At 44.6% G+C, this 20,059-nt stretch overlaps 1 protein-coding gene across 1 annotated transcript in view; it reads right to left on the reverse strand.

Moving 5' to 3' along the window:
• LOC126484768 (probable cytochrome P450 6a13) overlaps positions 1-20,059 on the reverse strand; it is a 58,287-nt gene that overhangs the window by 1,203 nt on the left and 37,025 nt on the right. Inside the window, exon 6 of the mRNA XM_050108365.1 lies at positions 6,273-6,524. Within this exon, the coding sequence (XP_049964322.1) occupies positions 6,273-6,524 (252 nt within the window). The remainder of the gene's footprint in view (positions 1-6,272; positions 6,525-20,059) is intronic.

Genomic DNA, 20,059 nt, shown 5'->3' on the forward strand with positions numbered 1-20,059 from the left:
AGGCAGCAACCTTTTTTTTTTTTGTTTGGTCGTTGCGGAAGTCACATGACATCCGTTAAAGTTCGTTTGTTGATCCTTCCACTCAGTCTTTTATTACAGAGGCCAACCAGCTCTCTGACCGAACACGCTGAGCTACCGAGCTGCGGACGTAACGTGGGGGAACAACCGCCTGCTAAATTGCGATAGTGGCATTAGCTACTGTCAGCGGGAGTTTCGAGACTACTAAAGAACTCACGTCAATGGTAACAACCTATGACGCAAAACAGAGAGAAATGTATTGTCGTGTGTCCCTTGGATCTGTTTCTCGTGCAACAAGCAAAGTACACTCGCAGATCTAAATGTACCATCTACAGGCTGTTACAAAAAGGTACGGCCAAACTTTCAGGAAACATTCCTCACACACAAATAAAGAAAAGACGTTATGTGGACATGTGTCCGGAAACGCTTAATTTCCATGTTAGAGCTCATTTTAGTTTCGTCAGTATGTGAAAATTTACAATTTGATCATCAGAATCGATTCTGATGATCAAATTGTAAATTTTCACAATCAACATGTGTGGGGTGACGAGAATCCGCACGAAATTGTGCAATCACGTCATAAACACAGATTTTCTGTGAACGTTTGGGCAGGCATTGTTAGTGATGTCTTGACTGGGCCCTATGTTCTTCCACCTACTCTCAATTGAGCACGTTATCATGATTTCATACGGGATACTCTACCTGTGCTGCTAGAACATGTGCCTTTACAAGTACGACACAACATGCGGTTCATGCACGATGGAGCTCCTGCACATTTCAGTCGAAGTGTTCGTACGCTTCTCAACAACAGATTCGGTGACCGATGCATTGGTAGAGGCGGACCAATTCCATGGGCTCCACGCTCTCCTGACCTCAACCCTCTTGACTTTCATTTATGGGGGCATTTGAAAGCTCTTGTCTACGCAACTCCGGTACCAAATGTAGAGACTCTTCGTGCTCGTATTGTGTGCTGTGATACAATACGCTATTCTCCAGGGCTGCATCAGCGCATCAGGGATTCCATGCGACGGAGGGTGGATGCATGTATCCTCGCTAACGGAGAACATTTTGAACATTTCCTGTAACAGAGTGTTTGAAGTCATGCTGGTACGTTCTGTTGCTGTGTGTTTCCATTCCATGATTAATGTGATTTGAAGAGAAGTAATAAAATGAGCTCTATCATGGAAAGTAAGCGTTCCCGGACACATGTCCACATAACATCTTTTCTTTATTTGTGTGTGAGGAATGTTTCCTGAAAGTTTGGTCGTACCTTTTTGTAACACCCTGTATAGATCATTTCACTTATCATCTTTCATTCGTTATAATGACATGTCGTGAGTATCTGCACTAGTTTGTAACACTGTATAAAAATATTTATAGCTGAAAACCGTTGTACCAGAATTTCTTGGGCGTTTTATACAGAAATTAGTGCTTGGTGCCTGTTAACGTATATTGAACTGATAGACCATTTAATCTTCTTTTTGATATGCGCTGATGTAAGAGATAAAATCTACAACCCTGTAACTAAACATATTTGTTGGTTACAACATTCTACATGTACCATTACCATGAGCTCGAAATTATAATCTCTTTAATAGCAACTATAAAATATAGCAATTCTAGCGCTGACAAACGTATGTGAAATGGACAAAGTATAAAATTTACATAAGGGTAATGCATAAATAGACAGGCTAGGGAGCTACGTACCTGTTTTTCGTCAGTCAAGGACCAAAGACGAACTTTCACGAACTGTTGTATTCAAACAATCCTCATTCACTTAAATTAAAAGTTTAAAATAGTGGGATACGAGCCACGTTTGCATCACGCAACACGGCCAGGTTAATTACACAACGTGTCTCGGAGAGCTGAAACACGACTCAAATATTATGGCAGGCACAAATGTTGTTTCACAAGTAAGACAAACGAGGCGAGAAGACTCTTTACTTCCAAATACTGATGGTAGCAGCAGAAATGCTACTCTCGAGAAACAATGAAAAAGTTGCTGCTGGGGATTCCTCTGAAAAGGTTATGGTTAGGAGCGACAAGATTTGGGGACAACACGAGGCAGTGCGAGTTCAGTACGGTACAAGAACAACAAACCAGAAATCAACAAGCTTCAGTGTTACCGGTAACCAACATCATGTGCAGAAGTTGACATCTCACAAGCCACTCTGTGCACTGTAGACGTCGTGAAGCTGTAGGCACGTATACTGTAAAGATCCGAGTTTCATGGCATCTGTTGCATCTTCATGTATCACTATACATTCAGTGATACCTATGCGAACGATGTTCGACAAAAAATGGTCAGACCAGCCACATAAAGCGGAGGGAATTCTGCTCAGATGTTCCTCCTTTGTTCTTCTGTTAGGCGGTGAGAAACCTCTCGACTGGTGCTGCCAGGTGTTTGATTGTGATCCGTCGATCACTTGGAATGAGAGTGTCCACACGTTCCAACATTGGAGGAGTCACAGCTGTGTGCGGTCGGCTGGCACGTTAGAGATAGGACAGGTCTGCGTGACCTTATTGCGACGATGACAGACGCCTCGCTGAAAGATTCACCGTGAATATTATTCACTCCCAGGCCTCCACAGATATTCTGAAAGCACCTACGGATGTCTGCTATGCTCTGATTTTCCGCCAAAAGAAACTCCACGACGGCACTTTGAAGGCCACATATAGCACTGTCACCTATCGAAACTTCATGAAACTACAGGGAATGAAGCGGGAATATTCTCCATGTCCCACAACAGATCCCGCAATTTTTCAACCGAAATTGCCCGAAAAAAATATGTTGCATCACTTATTGAGCGCTCCTCGTAGGTAAACATACGACATGCCCATTGTAGTCTATGTACCATGTACAATCTTGACGACCTCGCTGAATGATGTATCTTTCACACACACATTGAGCTAATATTGTATAATTTGAAATGGAGATTTTTAATACTACGTACACACAGATCTATCTCCCCTCCCCCTCCCCACAAACACACACACAAATTCTGTAAGTCCCTCCAGATCCTTGAGCGCCATGCACTCCACCTCGCCTTCCATATGTGCCACCCATCCCCCACGCAGATCCTCTACAATCTGATTCCTTTCCTCCATCTCCTCCTATTTCTCGAAGATATCTGCGTACTCTACATCTCCTGCCATCTTGATCCCCCTCATCCCCTGGTTGCTCCTCTTCACTCCTACCCCCGCCCTCTGCCTCGCCTTCACCATTGTGTCCCCCCTACCCTCCATCTCTACACCCTTCATCTCCTTTCCCAAGGTGGCTTCCATCGACTCCCTCTCCTGGATGATGTCCTCTCTCCCTCCATTTATCCCTCCTATCAGCTCTGATCCTCACCTCTGCATCCCTTCCTCTGTTCTTTTCCCAGGCTCCCTCTGCCCCCCCCCCCCCCTTCCATACTGTTTTTTCCCCACCTAACCTCTCTCTGCCTCCCTTCTCTCCCCCGAGTCCTTTTGCATTCCCCTCCTCTTCCTTTCCCCACTCCCTCTCGTGTCTGCCCTGCCCCCTCCCCCCCTCTTATGAGTCCTCTCCCTCCGTCAATTGCCCCCCCCCCCCTCACCACATTTTTCCTCTCCACCCCCTTTTTTCCCCTCATCTGTCCAGGTCCCCCACCCATCTGCCCTTGGCTGTGGTGTGTCGTCTTTGTGCCGACTTTTTAGTGCAATGTTTCCAGTGAGTGTTAAGTGTTGTGCGTCTTTTCCAAAGTATTGCTAACGGAAATCATACTGTCACTGGGTGTGATTTTTATATCTCTTGCGAACAGAAACCAGATGGTTGCTGTGTTTTTTTAATTGTCTGTCTACTATTTTACCTGTCTGCTTCCTGTGTATTTTATTAGCATCGCCAACCCTTTGTTTTATGTTTTCACTTTCCACAATTTTCCGCCGTTTTACAATTTAAGTCACCATTTCATCGCCTGCTTTTATTGTTCTTCTTCTTATGTTTTAAAAATTCTGTAGGTTGAAGAGCGGTGTACTAAGCTGCTGCCAGCCCACCCCCTTAGGAGGGAATCGAAAATCAATGGGGAAAAAAACAGACCTATATCTGTAATCGTTTGTTCATTCTTCGTTATTATTTTGTGAATTATCCCACTTGCTGTTAATGTATGTGTTGTGTCAAGCTGTAAATTTGTAAATATTGTCTAAATTGTAATTATAATATTATCTGAAAATATTATTCTGTACATACTGTAATGTGATGGCCCAGTTGGAAATATATTTTATCTATGTAAATTGTTGTCAAGATTGGGGAAATATCATTGCTGAAACAAAAGAATAGGGGTTGCCGTGTTGGAAGGAAGACGTGTGAGTGTTGGAGACGAGCTTCGTGGAAATTTTAATTTGATTGTGAGAAAATTTGGTAACGAATTTGAGCTTGGACTGTGATTAGTTTCGAAGGTAGTTTCTCAGGGATCTTTTGGTTGTACTTGGCTAACTAAGTGAAGACGGAGTGGAGGCTGTGGAATGCTAATGTCCTAGCAGGCATAAGGGTTACTGCTGTATTGAATCTGAAGATTATTGAAAGATTACGCTATTATTTGCTCTGTGTGTGTGTGTGTGGGGGGGGGGGGGGGGGGGTTAACAAGTATGAATTACTGATAAACGTGTATAAATTAGATGACGAATTGTATCTAAATATTGTTTATTCTTCAGGGCCCTATTAAGATAAGATATTTTAAACAACACACGTTTGTGTGCACGGCAAAGTGAAGTTTAAACTGAAGGAAGCTGACCGACTGTATAAGCCATACACACATTTTACGTGTTCCGTCTGTGTATGTGTGTGTGTGTGTGTGTGTGCCTGTCTACATGTGTTTGTGTGTGTATGTGTGTGTACGTGTTTCTATATGCAATAAAAAAGCTGTGCGTATTCAGAAAAAATAAACTTGGAATGGGCGTATACTGTTGATTGCATTAATAGTGTTCTGCTCTAAGTGGCCTTGAAACTTGAGTCATAGCATCGGCCCGTGATTGCTGAGCCTTCCAGCACGTCGCAAACTGTCGAACAGTGGGCACTCAGTGCAGAACTTCATCACGCTGAATTTTAATTTCCTATTTACTGATATAGAACTTTGACGGTACGCTGTTACCAAGATCGTCCGCTTTGTCTAGGAGTAGTGAAAGTTGCAGATTGTGTTACAGTACAGCTTGGCTACGTCCTGCGAAGGCATGTTTTCCTTGACATCTCTCTCGTCTTTTTGATGAAACTCAGTGGTGACAGTGCTGTTATTGGGAACGTTCTGAGTAACTACTGAAGCTGAATCAGACTCAAAGCCAGTAAAAGGATGAAAAGATTTTTACTTTTGAGAAAGAACATGGTAGAAGTGCAGTACCGTCTGGGCGGTTATTTTGTCTACTTATTCATCTGAATGAAATCTTTACTTATATGTTATTTTACAACTGTGACATGTTATTCGAATATCTGATTATGTGGTCATGATTTATAGAGAGCGTAAGCATTTGTGAGTACAGGCTCCGCTTACGTCTGACAAGTGGGAAGTGAAACTAGATTTTTTGTAGAACGTGTGTTTAGTGCAGGACGACGTTGCTTCTAACAATCATATACTGTTCTGCACGATTTATTTTATACAACAACAGGCTAATATGAGAAGGCCTTACTTCAATTGTCATAACAAACTACATAGGTTCGTTCGGAGACGAGACAAAATATCACTGCTTTAGAACATCTTGGCTTCGAGCAGATATTCTAGTTCCTGAAGCCGAAGGTGTGCAGCCAAGAATACTAACTTATTCTGTGTCTTTGGACCTCTTGTTTCCAGATACGATACGTTCGTCAGTCACATTATTTTACTATCGAATGTGTCCGCCCCGATAGCTGAGTGGTCAGCGTGACGGATTGCTGTCCTACATGCCCGGGTTCGATTCCCGGCTGGGTCGGTGATTTTCTCCGCTCAGGGACTTGGTGTTGTCTTCATCATCATTGCATCCCCATCCGGCGCGCGGGTCGCCCAATGTGGCGTCGAATGTAAAAAGACCTGCACCGAGGCGGCCGGACCCGCCCCCCAAAGGGCCTCCCGGCCATTGACGCCAAACGCTTATTTCCACTATCGAATGTGCAACCCAAAAAATTGCACAGAATTTCTGATAGATTTTAAAGCTTCACAATTGCAGCTAAATCAGCTAATTTTACTCTGGGAAAAATCTTAAACTAAACTTCTGCGGTTTTTCCGGCGATTTTGACAAAACATGCAAAGGAGATGGAGGGCATTAAGACTTACCTACGCAATTGCGTGGCCCCTCACCGAACGGCAGGTACACGTAGGGGTGCCTCTTGGCCTTCTCCTCCTCTGAGAAGCGCTCGGGGTCAAACCGCTCCGGGTCAGGGAAGTACCTGGGGTCGTGGTGCAGCGCGTAGTTGGGAACGATGACCGCCATGTCGTTGTCAATCACCACCTTGCTACCCGGGATCTGGTACGGGCGGGTGGTCTTCCTTGGTAGGAACGCCACCGGCGGATACTTCCTCAAGGTTTCTGTAACAAAAAGAACCAATGACGTTGAGAAACTAGCTGGCTGGTTCATTCTGAATATACGAGTAGAGGGAAGCAGTAAATGTACTTCTGCAGAGTGCCACAGTCTTGAAGGAATACACTCCGCCATGATTGTTAAAAATTTCGTGTTCCACAATTGGCCAATTTTTGTTGAAATATCTTTCTCAAGTGCCAACTGCAGTCAGATTTCCTAAAAATCTGACGTGTTTTAGGAAATCCAGCCTCCTTATTACAAACACTAAATCTATATACCAATAATAAAACAGTAAAGTCTGTCTGTTTGAACACGCTGATCTCCAAAACTACTAGACGAATTTTCATAGGGTTTTCAAAGGCAACATCATTGTAGCCTGGGGCAACGTATAGGCTTCATTTCATCAAAATCAGAATACGAAAAAAGACTCTTGATCTAAAGTTTTATCTCAAACCGTCGTGTTTGTCTGTTACTCTAATTGAAAACGCCAATCTCCAAAACTGAACACGCTAATCAAGATAACTAATTTTCGTGGAGCGTACCTTGGGGACATGTAGAGCGTTTCTTTATCAAAATAGGATCACAATAACAAAGGAGGACGTGATCTAAAGTTTTAGAAGTCTACTCGCCTTAGTACTTCGGATGTTTGCCTTACTTGTCAGTGACAAGTATTTTCGAAAGTTTATGTCAGTGACAGAATGAAGCACCGCAGTTTCATCTTACCAAAGACAAACTAATGCTGAATTTACTTGGCTAGGATATAATGATTTACTGATTTCGCTTTCTGTATTAAAAACTTAACGAAACTGCTTTGCTCTTTTTGATATGCTCCATTCATATTTGACTTCTTGCCTAGTAAAAACGAATTTATTGACAAAGTGATCCTATAATAGTTCCGTTTTTACCAGTTGAGGCACGGAAACTTAAAAAGCGACGCTGTGCGAAGGTCGTTCTTTAACTTCCGGAGCGAAGCACGGGTCTATAATCAGCACAGCGTGTAGCTAAGAAACCTAATATAATTAACATTTTGAAGGATCTTAAAATCTATGATCCCTGCGGAAGGGCCCTGAAAATATTTTAAGTGAAAAAACTGATTCTTTTTCATTTATTGTGATTCCATTCCATACGGACGATGGGGTGGACTGTCAGCATTGCAGTTAACCCTCTCTGAACACAAAGGATAGGTAACATAAACGCAAGACGAAAAACAACGAATTAATAGGTGGGTTATTTATAAAAGATGAACTAATGAGGGTTTCACATAAAACAAGCTTGATTTACTTCGTCTTTTAAAATCAAAACAGGAAAACTAAAAGGTAAAATTAAAACAATATAAAGTGCGTTTAAAACATGCTGTAGAAGTAAGGCACCCCAGCTGATGTGTAGTATCGATAGAGAAGGAAAAGACGGAACGGATTTGTCAGGGGCGTCTTTGGGTATAATACCAAGGAGGGAAGGGGGGGGCGAATGAAGGGGGGGGGGAGATGGGGAGGACGCGGAAGGAAGGTAGATTAGAATTTAAAGTCCCGTCGACAGCACGGTCATTAGGGACAGGAGGGAGAGAAAATGTCGCTAGGGGGAAAGGGGCAGCGGAAACCTGATGACGTGGGAATGGGTGGATGCAATTGTAGTTGGCAGGGTGGCTAAGGGAATATCAATATTGGAGAGGGGAACAGCATAATTTTCTTTGGAAGAGGATATGGAGAGTGGGGAGATACAGGGTTGGTGGAATGTGGATAGGCTCAGCAAGGTACTAGGAATGGAAACTGTAGGGGAGACAATAGGATTATTGGAAGCCAGTTTGCGGCGCTGCAGATTGTTATGTGGTGCTCATTGTGAGTGAGGAGAGTTGGGAAATACATGAGATGGTAAAGTATACAAGATGGGGAAGGTAAATGGATCTAAAAAGCGAGGTAGAGTGCTCGGCGCTCAAGGACTTGAACGGACTGGAGTGGATATCCATGCGACGGTTGCGTAGGAGGGTATGGGTCGGATCAATGCCTGGCACGTGTGGAGGTTAGTGGAGGGATGTAATCCCCAAGTTCGGCTAGTTAGTAGGTTTACTATTTTTAGTCTATTGGAGGCTTTTTGTCAGTGGGATTTCCATGTCAGTTGCCGTTCGAGGATTAGTTCAAGATACTTTAGTGCAATAGTTAATTGAATAAGACTGTTATAAATCATAAGACAGAAGTCTTGGAGGTGGCATCTACGGGTGGTTCATCCATTAATTATGGCTTGGGTAAGAAACTGATGTTTCCCATAGGAGGTATTACTCATATTTTAAGCGGGCAGGATTAAAAGCTTACTTTCTAAGGTAATGTATCAGGCGACATGCAAGTAATTTCAAGTTCTATTTTTAAATCAGGCTGTGTTCACGTAACATTACGTTTTGATCATAATGGTTTTCATTTAATCGTCTACACATTTTTTGCCGCCTACGTATCTCACCTTAGAAAGCTAATTAAATTCACGCCGTAGCGATTTATCTGTCTGCCCTTTGTGCTTAGAACGTGTAACCTCGATGGACATTATCTCTGCAAGGACCAAAGTCTCTCCTATACGTGTATAAGAATGTGTATGTCGGTGTTTGTTGGAGTTTACCCTGCGCAGTCAGTGTCTATGCTAGTTTTCTGTTTTAGCTGTTCCTGTAATCTGAGCAAGTTTAATTCTGAAACTTACGTCAAACTTCTTTTCTGCTTAAATTGTTCTCCGTGTGGAATGTGTGTCCGTAGTTTCACAAGGTGATGTATACAGGGGCATGAGTTCTTATGTACACGACGAAAGTGTCAGAAATAATATTATCATATGATGACTGAGAGTGTTTACTCTTTTCTGTCTTTCGCCCTTTTATATTTGTGTGTTCTTCCACGTTCACAAATTGTAAGTAAAAAGATATTTTGTGTCTGATTGTAGTTTCCACTTTGTAACGGTATTTCCATTAAAATTGGTCAGTCGCAAAAAATAACATTTTTGACAGTCAAGGCGAAATATACTCCTTCAAGAGACAAAAAAGACAGGAAATAACGAAGGTTTTAATGCGATTATCAAATATACTTTAAAAATGCTGTAATATTGCTCAAAAATATTCACTGGTTTTTTGTGAATTTATTTATTGTTTCTTGTCATGACGCGTTTCCACGCTACGCCATCATCTGGTGACCTGATAAATAAGAAAATTTTCTTTCTACATACAGTAGATGTTACAACAGTCTTATAATGGTCATTACAATAAACAACAGTAAACAGTAATGGTACCCCTTCACTTGTTTATCGTCGGGCATTTGCTGCTCTATGTGCACAAATGACGGACGCCACATTTATTTACACCGACGGCTCGAAAACATCGTTAGGTGTAGGGGGTGCCTATATTGTTGGCGACACCCCAAATCACTTTCGGCTTCCCGACCAGTGTTCGGTTTATACTGCGGAGCTTTACGCTGTTCTCCAGGCTGTCCACTACATCCGCCGCCATCAGCGGATACAGTACGTTATCTGCTCAGATTCTCTCAGCTGTCTCCTCAGTCTCCAAGCTCTTTATCCTGTGTACCCTCTGGTCCACCTGATTCAGGACTGTCTGCGCTTGCTCCACCAGGGGGGCGTCTCGGTGGCGTTCCTCTGGCTCCCGGGACACGTTGGTATCTGTGGAAATGAGGCGGCCGATATTGAAGCCAAGGCTGCAGTCTCTCTTCCTCGGCCAGCTATTCAATCGATTCCCTTCGCCGATCTACGGAGCATTCTATGTCGACGTGTTGTTCATTTATGGCACACGCATTGGTCGACACTTACCCATAATAAATTGCGGGACATGAAAGCTCTTCCTTGTGCTTGGACCTCTTCCTCCCGAACGCGTCGTCGGGAGGAGGTAATTTTAACTAGACTCCGGATAGGGCACTGTCTTTTTAGCCATCAACATCTTTTAAGCGGCGATCCTCCCCCACTCTGTCCCCACTGCTCTCAGCTGTGGACGGTAAGACACCTTTTAATTGAGTGCCCCTATTTTAATCCGTTACGCTCCCGTCTACAGCTATCGCCTGATATATCGTCGATTTTAGCAGATGACACGCGCTCAGCCGACCGCGTTCTCAAGTTTATTAGTGCCAGTGAAATGACGTCAGTCATCTGAAGCTTTTTTTGGGGACAACCAACCCCTTTCTGTAGTGGATATTTAAGCCTTCCTTCTGCTTTTAGTTTCTCCAATTTTATGACTTTCGTTCCCATTGCTGCTGGTTTTCAATTTCGGTTTTTTACTGTTTCCTAAGTCACGGACCGGGCGCTAATGACCATAGCAGTTTTGCGCCCTAAAACCAAAACCAAAAACCAAAAGTAATAAAATACGAACCTCCGGTACATACCATAGAGTACATATGTACATCACGACTCTGACGTACCAGTCGTGTATCGTCAATTGATGATTAAGCTTCATCGTTTAAAAGCTAAATGCCAACAAGAAACTTAACAGACATAAGGCTAGAACTATAGTGTCAAACCGAACCCTCTGTCCTGCAGAAGAAACATGACGCACTCTAGAGGTTCGTTGGAGTACCAATATACGTACCGAGTGCACAACTTTGCGTGGCTTACGTGAAAGGTACTGGCCAAGTAAACGACTTAACATTCACCTAAAACCCTTGACATCACGCAGTGGTCCACAATCCGGATCACTGACAATTTTTACAAGGAATTAACCGAACAACATTACAGAATAAAATTGTCTGTATTCATTACAAATAATCGTAAGAGAGTCCGCCCCTGGTAGCTGAGTGGTGGTTAGCTACCTCAAATGGCTCTGAGCACTATGGGACTTAACATGTGAGGTCAGCAGTCCCCTAGAACTTAGAACTACTTAAACCTAACTAACCTAAGGACATCACACACATCCATGCCCGAGGCAGGATTCGAACCTGCGACCGTAGCGGTCGCGCGGTTCCAGACTGAAGCGCCTAGAACCGCTCGGCCACACTGGCCGGCGGTTAGCTACCCCCTGTAGTAAAAAAAAGAAAAAAAAAACTTGTGTGAACTGATCAGCGAACAACCTGAACGGGTGTCATGAGATGTCCGATGTCCGCCCCGAACATATACAACGAACAAAATAGAACATTATGAGATAAGCCGGCACAGTAACTCAGCACTGAGTAAAGGAATCAACGATCAGCCTGAATGGATGTCTTGTGACGTCCGCCCAGACCGAACGCAACGAACAATACCGAACAAAATGAAAGAAAAAAAAAGTGGTCAGCGCGACGGAATGTCATACCTAACGGCCCGGGTTCGATTCCCAGCTGGGTCGGAGATTTTCTCCGCTCAGAGACTGAGTGTTGTGTTGTCCTTAATATCATGATTTCGTCCCCATCGACACGCAAGTCGCCGAAGTGGCGTCAACTCGAAGGACTTGCACCAGACAAACGGTCTACACGACGGGAGGCCCTAGCCACACGGTATTTCCATTTCCATCGTAAAAGAAAAAGTTGCGGAAATCGATTACAAAATCGCACACACCTTAGGCGATAACTTGTTTGTCTAATTTACAGATATGTATTTTAAGAGGACGCCACGTCTTCTTCTGCAGCGCAGACGATTCGGTTTGACACTACAGTTCTAGCCTTATGCCTGTTACGATACGATTTGCATGTCGGAAGGAATATTGCATCGTAATTCGGAATAACGTAGGCACTGCAATATCATATTTATCCACCGACACCGGGGAGACGACTTTCAAGTAATGTCTCCCCTGTATGGGAATGTAAACGAATACATTTCTGACAATTAACAATCTAGCAGAATAGACCTTTAAAGTATATTGGACAGGTGTGAAAACACCAAACATCACTGTACTGTTATGTTTTCCGTTTGGAACGCAGTGTACAAAGATATGATCCCGTCTTCAGCAGGAAAACATCTGCAGTTTATTTAGCTAACAAGGGGAGGCCGCCAATTGTGAAATTCAGATTCGATTCATACTGCGCATAATAAAAGCTCATGGCCAGAGGTGTAATGTGGCAAAGCACCAATATGCACTTCTCAGCCGTTGTCGAGATAATCGACAGTTAAAAGAAACCGTTGCGGTGAAATACTCTCTACGATTAATAAATTTCTACAGTGTCGTGGCGCAGTGGTAAGCGCTCGGGTTCGTAATACGAAGGTCGCCGGATCGAATCTCGCGCCATGCAACTTTCTTTATTATTAGTTTTTTATATACTATTAATAAATTGCTTATGCATGTTGGTGAAGGCGGATCGCTCTCCAATTGTACCGCCTCCATTTTTCCGTTTGTTTAACAGGGTGTACCAAAGCTCTCCCGTCCGCACTGATTTTCGACGATGTTATAAGTTGCGCTAGGGACCGCATCTACCTTCTTTCGAAGTTAGCAGGCAACTACGCTGTTATGCGGCGGCTCGTTTCGGCCCATTCAACATCTGTCCTTCAAGTGTAACGAGCGAGTAACGGAGTTTATATTTCATACCTGCCACAGCAAATTTGTGTTCGTGGGGTTTCCATTCTAATTCGAACGTTTGACTTACGCTATACGTATTCGTTTCCGAATATCGTTTCTACGTCTTCCGTTAACTATACGTGGTTAAAATTATGAAGACAATTAACAACATTTGTGAAATACAACTTTGTTCGCGGAAAACATAATGATGTTCGAAGTCGCCAGTTTTTCCACGACAAACGATTTTCAACTTACTATATGTATAACTGTTCCAACTGATTGCCGGGAATTATATATATATATATATATATATATATATATATAATTCCCGGCAATATATATATATATAATTCCCGGCAATCAGTTGGAACAGTTATACATATATATATAAATATATATATATATAGACATATACTTTGCCCCCCCCCGAGAGACAGATATATATATATATATATATATATATTTGTGTGTGTGTGTGTGTGTGTGTGTGTGTGTGTGTGTGTGTGTATACACACATTTGAATTACAAAAAACAAATACTAAAAAAAAAAAGTTGCATGGCGCGAGATTCGATCCGGTGACCTTCGGATTACGAACCCGAGCGCTTACCGCTGCGCCACGACACTGTAGAAAATTATTAATCGTAGAGTGTATTTCACGGCAACGGTTTATTTTAAGTGTCGATTTTCTCGACAACGGCTGATAAGTGCATCTTGGTGCTTTGCCACATTACACCTCTGGCCATGAGCTTTTATTATGTGCAGTATGAATCGAATCTGAATTTCACAATTGGCGGCCTCCCCTTGTAAGTGCCGCTGTATGCTCCATCACGAATCACTCAAGGAGACACAATTGTGCACCTCGGCAGATGAGTAGACGGCATACCACAACAACAATTGTCCTACTGCTTTGATTTAGCTCTTATATATGGTTTAGAGGCCAACGGCCTTGCCCCAGTAGTAATACCGGTTCCCGTCAGATCACCGAAGTTAAACGCTGTCGGGCTGGTGTAGTACTTGGATGGATGGACCATCCGTTCTGCCGAGCGCTGTTGGCAAGCGGGTTGCACTCAGCCCTTGTGAGGCAAACTGAGGAGCTGCTTGATTGAGAAGAAGCTGCTCCGGTCTCGGAAATTGACATAAGGCCGGGAGAACGGTGTGCTGACCACATGGCGCTCCATATGCGCAACCAGTGACGCCTATGGTCTGAGGATGACACGGCGGCCGGTCGCTACCGTTGGGCCTTCATGGCCTGTTCGGGAGGAATTTAGTGTTATGTATCGTTTAGATGTATCATCGAAGACCTACCTATATTTATATCTATATACATACTTCGCAAACCACCTTACGGTGCATGGCGGAGGGTATCCTGTACCACTACTAATCATTTCGTTACCTGTTCCACTGCAAACGGAGAGAGGGTAAAACGACCGTGGCCACCGTACGAGCTCAGCTTTCTCTTATCTCACCTTTGCACTCCTTACGAGAGATATACAGTGCGTCCATAATTAAAGTTCCAGTTTCAAAACGCTGCAGGAAGAGAACCATTGCTCAGAATGACGTCAATTTTAAATACCATATTATAGACGCTGGCAGAAACATCTTGAGAAAAAATAACGAAAATTTTACCAATAGATGGCGGTGTAAGCGTCAGAATATGCACACCAACAGTCGCGTCCGCAGCTCGTGGTATAGTGGCTAGCGTTGCTGTCTCTGGATCACAGGGCCCCGGGTTCGATTCCCGGCCGGGTTGGGGATTTCTCTGCCCGGCGACTGGGTGTTTGTGTTGTGCTCATCATTTCATCATCATTATCATCATCATCATCATCATCATTCGTGACCGTAGCTAATTTGGATTGTGAAAAAATTGGGCCCTTTGTACGGACGCTGATGACCGCGCAGTTGAGCGCCCCACAAACCAAATATCATCATCATCATCACCAACAAATGCGCGGCACACGGCTGTTCCTCAGTTTGCGTCCGGGGTGCCTAACATGACTGTCACCATGAAGGGTCGGGCACTGCAGACAAAGCTATTTTACACAAACGGTGACCGTGGTCCAGCAGCTCTGCAGAAAGTCGCGGATCTCAAGGGTATGAAAAAAAGGATTGGTTCAAACTGCTAAGGGGCTGAAGAAATTGATTACAAAATTCGAAAAGACAGGTTGTTTTGGAGTGCAATGTGGCAGAGGGAGGAAAGCAGTTGATCCGACGTCTGTCGAAGAAGAAGCCACAGCGTTGCAGGAGTCGAGCGATGCCGTGTAAAGCTGCAGTGCACGGGGAATTTTCCGAGCACTGGACGTGCCTGCCAGCACAATGCATAAAATCTTACGATACATCCTGCATTTCTATCCATACCAAATCATCAATGTTCAAGAGTTGCATCCTGCTTGCATGCCAGCAGAACTAGCGTTCACTCTGGAATTTCTTCCTTGTATAGAAGTGGGCAATGAATGGCCAAGGTACATTTTGTGGACAGACAAAGCCCATTTCCATCTCCATCGACATGTCAATACGCTGAAATGCAGAATATGGGCAACGGAAAATCTGCATGCTCATTAACCGCTACCACATCATTCTGCATAGGTGACTCTGTGCTGCACGTTGACGGCATCGTTTATCGTCGGGCCGTATTCTTTCGAGCAGATGAGTCGTGCGAGTCCTGTTAGCTGTACCATCACTGGAAAATATTATGAAAGTCTTTTGTGCACTAACCCTGCAACAACGTGAATGTGTGGGTAGGATCATCTTAATGCAAGACGGCGCTCCTTCACACATTGTACACCCAGTGAAACGGCTGCTGCAGGGGCATTGGGAAATTCTGTAATTATCAGCAATCATTTCCCTACAGTCTGGCCGTTCAGGTCTTAATCCGTCTGACTTGTAACTGTGGGGTATCTGGAAGGTATTGTGTTGAGTGATCCAATTACATACTTAGCTGAATTAAAGGCACGCATTGCGCAACGCATTCTGAACTTGATCCGCGAGATATTCCGATCTGTCGTGAAACATTCTTCTTCTCGATTTCAACTTGACACCATCTTCTGTGGGCCTTTGTCCCACTTCAACGCGGGGTCGGCCTAGTTACTATGGATTTGGCGATGTTAGTGTCAGGGGGTGGCCAGATGCCCTTCCAACCGCCACCCCGTGCCCCCCAGGACGGAATAAGTGTACCCAGGCTGTCTGTCTCTACTGTAAGCCATGAAATAATGCGAACATTTTCTAATGCCTGCGAGTCGTATAACTGAGGCGGGACGTGGGGACCAGCCCAGTATTCACCTAGTGAGGTGTGGAAAACCGCCTAAAAACCACATCTCGTCGTTAATCAGCTATGCGGATTCGATCTGGGGCCGACGCGCCTACCCGAGTCCAGGAAGCAGTGCATTAGTGCCCTCGGCTAAGCCGGCGGGTGGACAACATATTGAACATGTCTAGCGAAAATTAGAAAGCAATATTATTCTGCTTTTCATGGGGTTTTGGTTTAGGCACAATTAAAATCCTATTTTTCCCATCTGATTGGGTACGACCCTGCCGTGGTTGACGGTAGCAGTGCCGCAACTGTCGACTGCCGAACTTGGGCATTCATGCCCATTAAATAGTACGGATGACGTAATGTGCAACTCAAACGATAATCGTCATATTCCCCCTGTTTCAATAATATGCTGTTCAAATTTGACGTCATTCTGAGCAGTGATTCTCTTTCTATAGCGTTTTGAAACTGAAACTTTAATTACGGACATTCTGTATGTAAGCGACAGTGGGATTGTTCTGCTTCCGTAGCAAATTCCGGGGGCAAATACCAGTTCTCTAAACTTTCTTAATAATATTTCGCGAAAGAACGACATTTTCCGTCCAGAGGTTCCCATTTGCGGTTACGGAGCGTGTCCGTAATATTCGCCTGTTGATCGGATCTACCACTAACAAATCTAGCGGGACACCTCTAGATTTCATCTGTCTCTTGCTGTAATTGAGCCAGAGGGGATCCAAAAACACTCTAGGAGTACTCAAGAATGGGTAGCAATAGTGTCCTCCACACGGTTTCCTTCGTATATGAACTAAACTTTACCAGAATTCTCTCTATAAACCGAAGTCAATAATTCGGCTTCCCTGCACCCCACCTTAGGTTTCCTGTCACTTTGCAGTATTACGCCTAGATATTTAAACGACACGACTATGTAAAGCTGCAAAACAAAACAGACAAACATTGCAGATTGCTTCTCACCCTATCCGTTAGGTCGTTTATGTGTATAGAGAACAACACTAATACTGTATTCGAACACTACACGATTGTTTTTCCCACTCATACGCATTAACTTACATTTTTACACATTTAGAGCAAGTAGTTATTTCTCACACCAGAAATTCTAAGTCATCGTGCATCCTACTACAGTTACTTAGTGATGACACTTTCTCGCACACTGCAGTGGCTTGGTCATCCTCCTTTCGGCGCTGCTGCCGGAAGGAGGTTATTTTAACTCGGCTGCGTATTGGGCACTGCCTTTTTAGCCATCGTTATTTGATAAGTGGCTCTTCCACCACTTTGTTCACATGGCACCCAAGTTTTAACTGGCCGCCACTCCCTGATGGAATGCCCATTTTTTAACCGTTTACGTTCCCGCTTAGGTTTGTCGTCTGATTTATCGGCCGTTTAAGCAAAAGACGCGCAGGCTTTCCACCGCATTTTACCTTTTATCCGTCAAAGCAACGTGGTGAAGACCATTTAATTTTTATTTTTGGACCTGCGTTTCTGTATGGTATCTTTTTTAGTCCTTTTCCCACGCTTGTTCTAGCTGTCTTCTGTCAATTGGGAATGGTGCCATAATACGATAAACTTGCTGATACGAAAAAGCGTATGCGGCCTGAAGATGGCAAAATGAATAGCCGAAACTGGTAGCGTTCGAAATAAAATAATCTGAAGTGTACGGCTGCTGATAAAGTTGTTGAATTGAGAAGTACGTACCAGCCGATATCCCCTGGCCGTAACGGACCGACAGAGACCATGACCCTGATCCCGGACTATCACTGCTTCGTCCTCTGATTACGTTGTCATTGGACATAAGTTCTGGAGGAACTTTTACTTGAAATCCCAAATTCTAGACCGTTTAAGTCGGCTACCGTAACAAGAGCCACTACTTTTCCTTTACGAGGCAATGTACTGCATAAAGAAACAATGCGGGATGTACATTGTACAGTCACATTAAAGTAACCGTCCGCCCCCGGTAGGTGAGTGGTCAGCGCGACAGAACGTCAATCTTAAGGGCCCGGGTTCGATTCCCGGCTGTGTCAGAGATTTTCTCTGCTCAGGGGTTGTGTGTTGTGTTGTCCCAGTCATCATCATTTCATCCCCATCGACACGCAAGTCGCCGAAGTGGCGTCAAATCGAAAGAATTGCACCCGGCGAACGGTCTACCCAACGGGAGGCCCTAGTCGCACGACATTTACGTTAAAGTGACCACCGGTCGAAAGCCTGGATAACCGTCTTCAGCAAAGCAGACCTCTGCGAGACGTACAGGAACACAGTCAGTGAGATTCTGGGAGAACCGACAGGAATATGGAGCCACGTCGACTGCGCTAGGTTTCTCCATTGCCGCGCGGGATTACCCGAGCGGTCTAGGGCGCTGCAGTCATAGACTGTGCGGCTGGTCCCGGCGGAGGTTCGACTCCTCCCTCGGGCATGGGTGTGTGTTTGTCCTTAGGATAATTTAGGTTAAGTAGTGTGTAAGCTTAGGGACTGATGACCTTAGCAGTCAAGTCCCATAAGATTTCACACACCTTTGAATATTTTTGTTTCTCGATTGAGCGTCCATGGTGAGTACTGTCCCATCGAGGTGGTCCCACAGATACTCGGTAGGGCTTAAATCTTGGGAGTTTGGTGGCCAAGGGAATATGGTAAAGTCATCCTGCCGCTCTTCGAACCACGCTCGCACAATGGGAGCTGAGTGACACGTTGCATTGTCCTGCTGGTAGATGACATCGTGGCGAGGAAAAACAAACTGCGTGTAGCGGTGGACATCGTTCTCAAGGATAGATGTATACTTGTGTTGATCCACTGTGCCATCCAGAAAGATGAGATCATCCAGAGAATACTGCAAAAACATTCCCCAGACCATTATGCTCCCACCCGGCTGCAAGGTGGTTGCTTTCAGACGTTTCACGCTGTACGAGTCAACGCCCATCTGTCCAATGGAGCAGAAAGCCTGATTCCTCTGAAAAGGCCACCTGTTGCCACTGACTGGACGTCCAGTTGCGGTACTGGAGTGGAAATTGCAGCCTTCGTTGCCGTGAAGAGAAGTCAGTATGGGTGCATGAACCAGGTGCCTTCCGTGGAGGCCCATATGCAGGAATGTTCGCTGAATGGTCGTTGAGATGATACTGTTGGTAGCCTTTTGGTTCATCTGCGTGGTTAGTTGCGCAACAGCTGCACGTGTATTCGCCGTACACATCCCTGCAGCCGTCGTTGGCCCTTGCCATCTAAGGTCCGTGGTCCACCACAGTCGCCACGGAGCTGGTTTCGGATAGCGCCATTTTGTCATTCACTGTGTACTTTAAGCACGGCGGTACGCGAACTGTTTACAAACTCAGCCGTTTCAGAAGTGTTTCCATCTTTGGCCTGATCATGCCCGTTTGGAACGTTAGCTAAATCGCTCCTTTTCTGCATTACGACAACCACTTCACTATTTCCCGCTTTCCCCCGACGTGCCTCATGTACTCTCTACTGCTAGTGCTCCCAGCTGCCACCTGTGAGTGGTCATCGCGCATTGGAGTCTAACACAGGTGGTGATCGCATTAATGCGACTGGGCCGTGCAAGAGGTGTACGGACCACAAGCAAAGAGGAAATTTGCAATTTCCTGCAGCAGAAATGATACGATGATGTCCAAACATCGCCCTCCCTGACACAAAAGCGACACTGAGAGTGCAGCACCTGTATCCTCCTGGGAAAATGACACATTTCATGATGGGCCATAGTTCTTACGCCACCTACTGGCACCAAACTGGGAGAAGACAAACTTCCCAATGAATGACCGATTCTAGATAATATTTCCAAGGCAGATTCAAGAAAGTCTTCGGTATCACGACAACTCGTCGCGCATCCTTCGTTCGACGCACTAAGACA

This window comes from Schistocerca serialis, chromosome 6 (assembly GCF_023864345.2).
Source record: "Schistocerca serialis cubense isolate TAMUIC-IGC-003099 chromosome 6, iqSchSeri2.2, whole genome shotgun sequence".
Classification (NCBI taxonomy): domain Eukaryota; kingdom Metazoa; phylum Arthropoda; class Insecta; order Orthoptera; family Acrididae; genus Schistocerca; species Schistocerca serialis.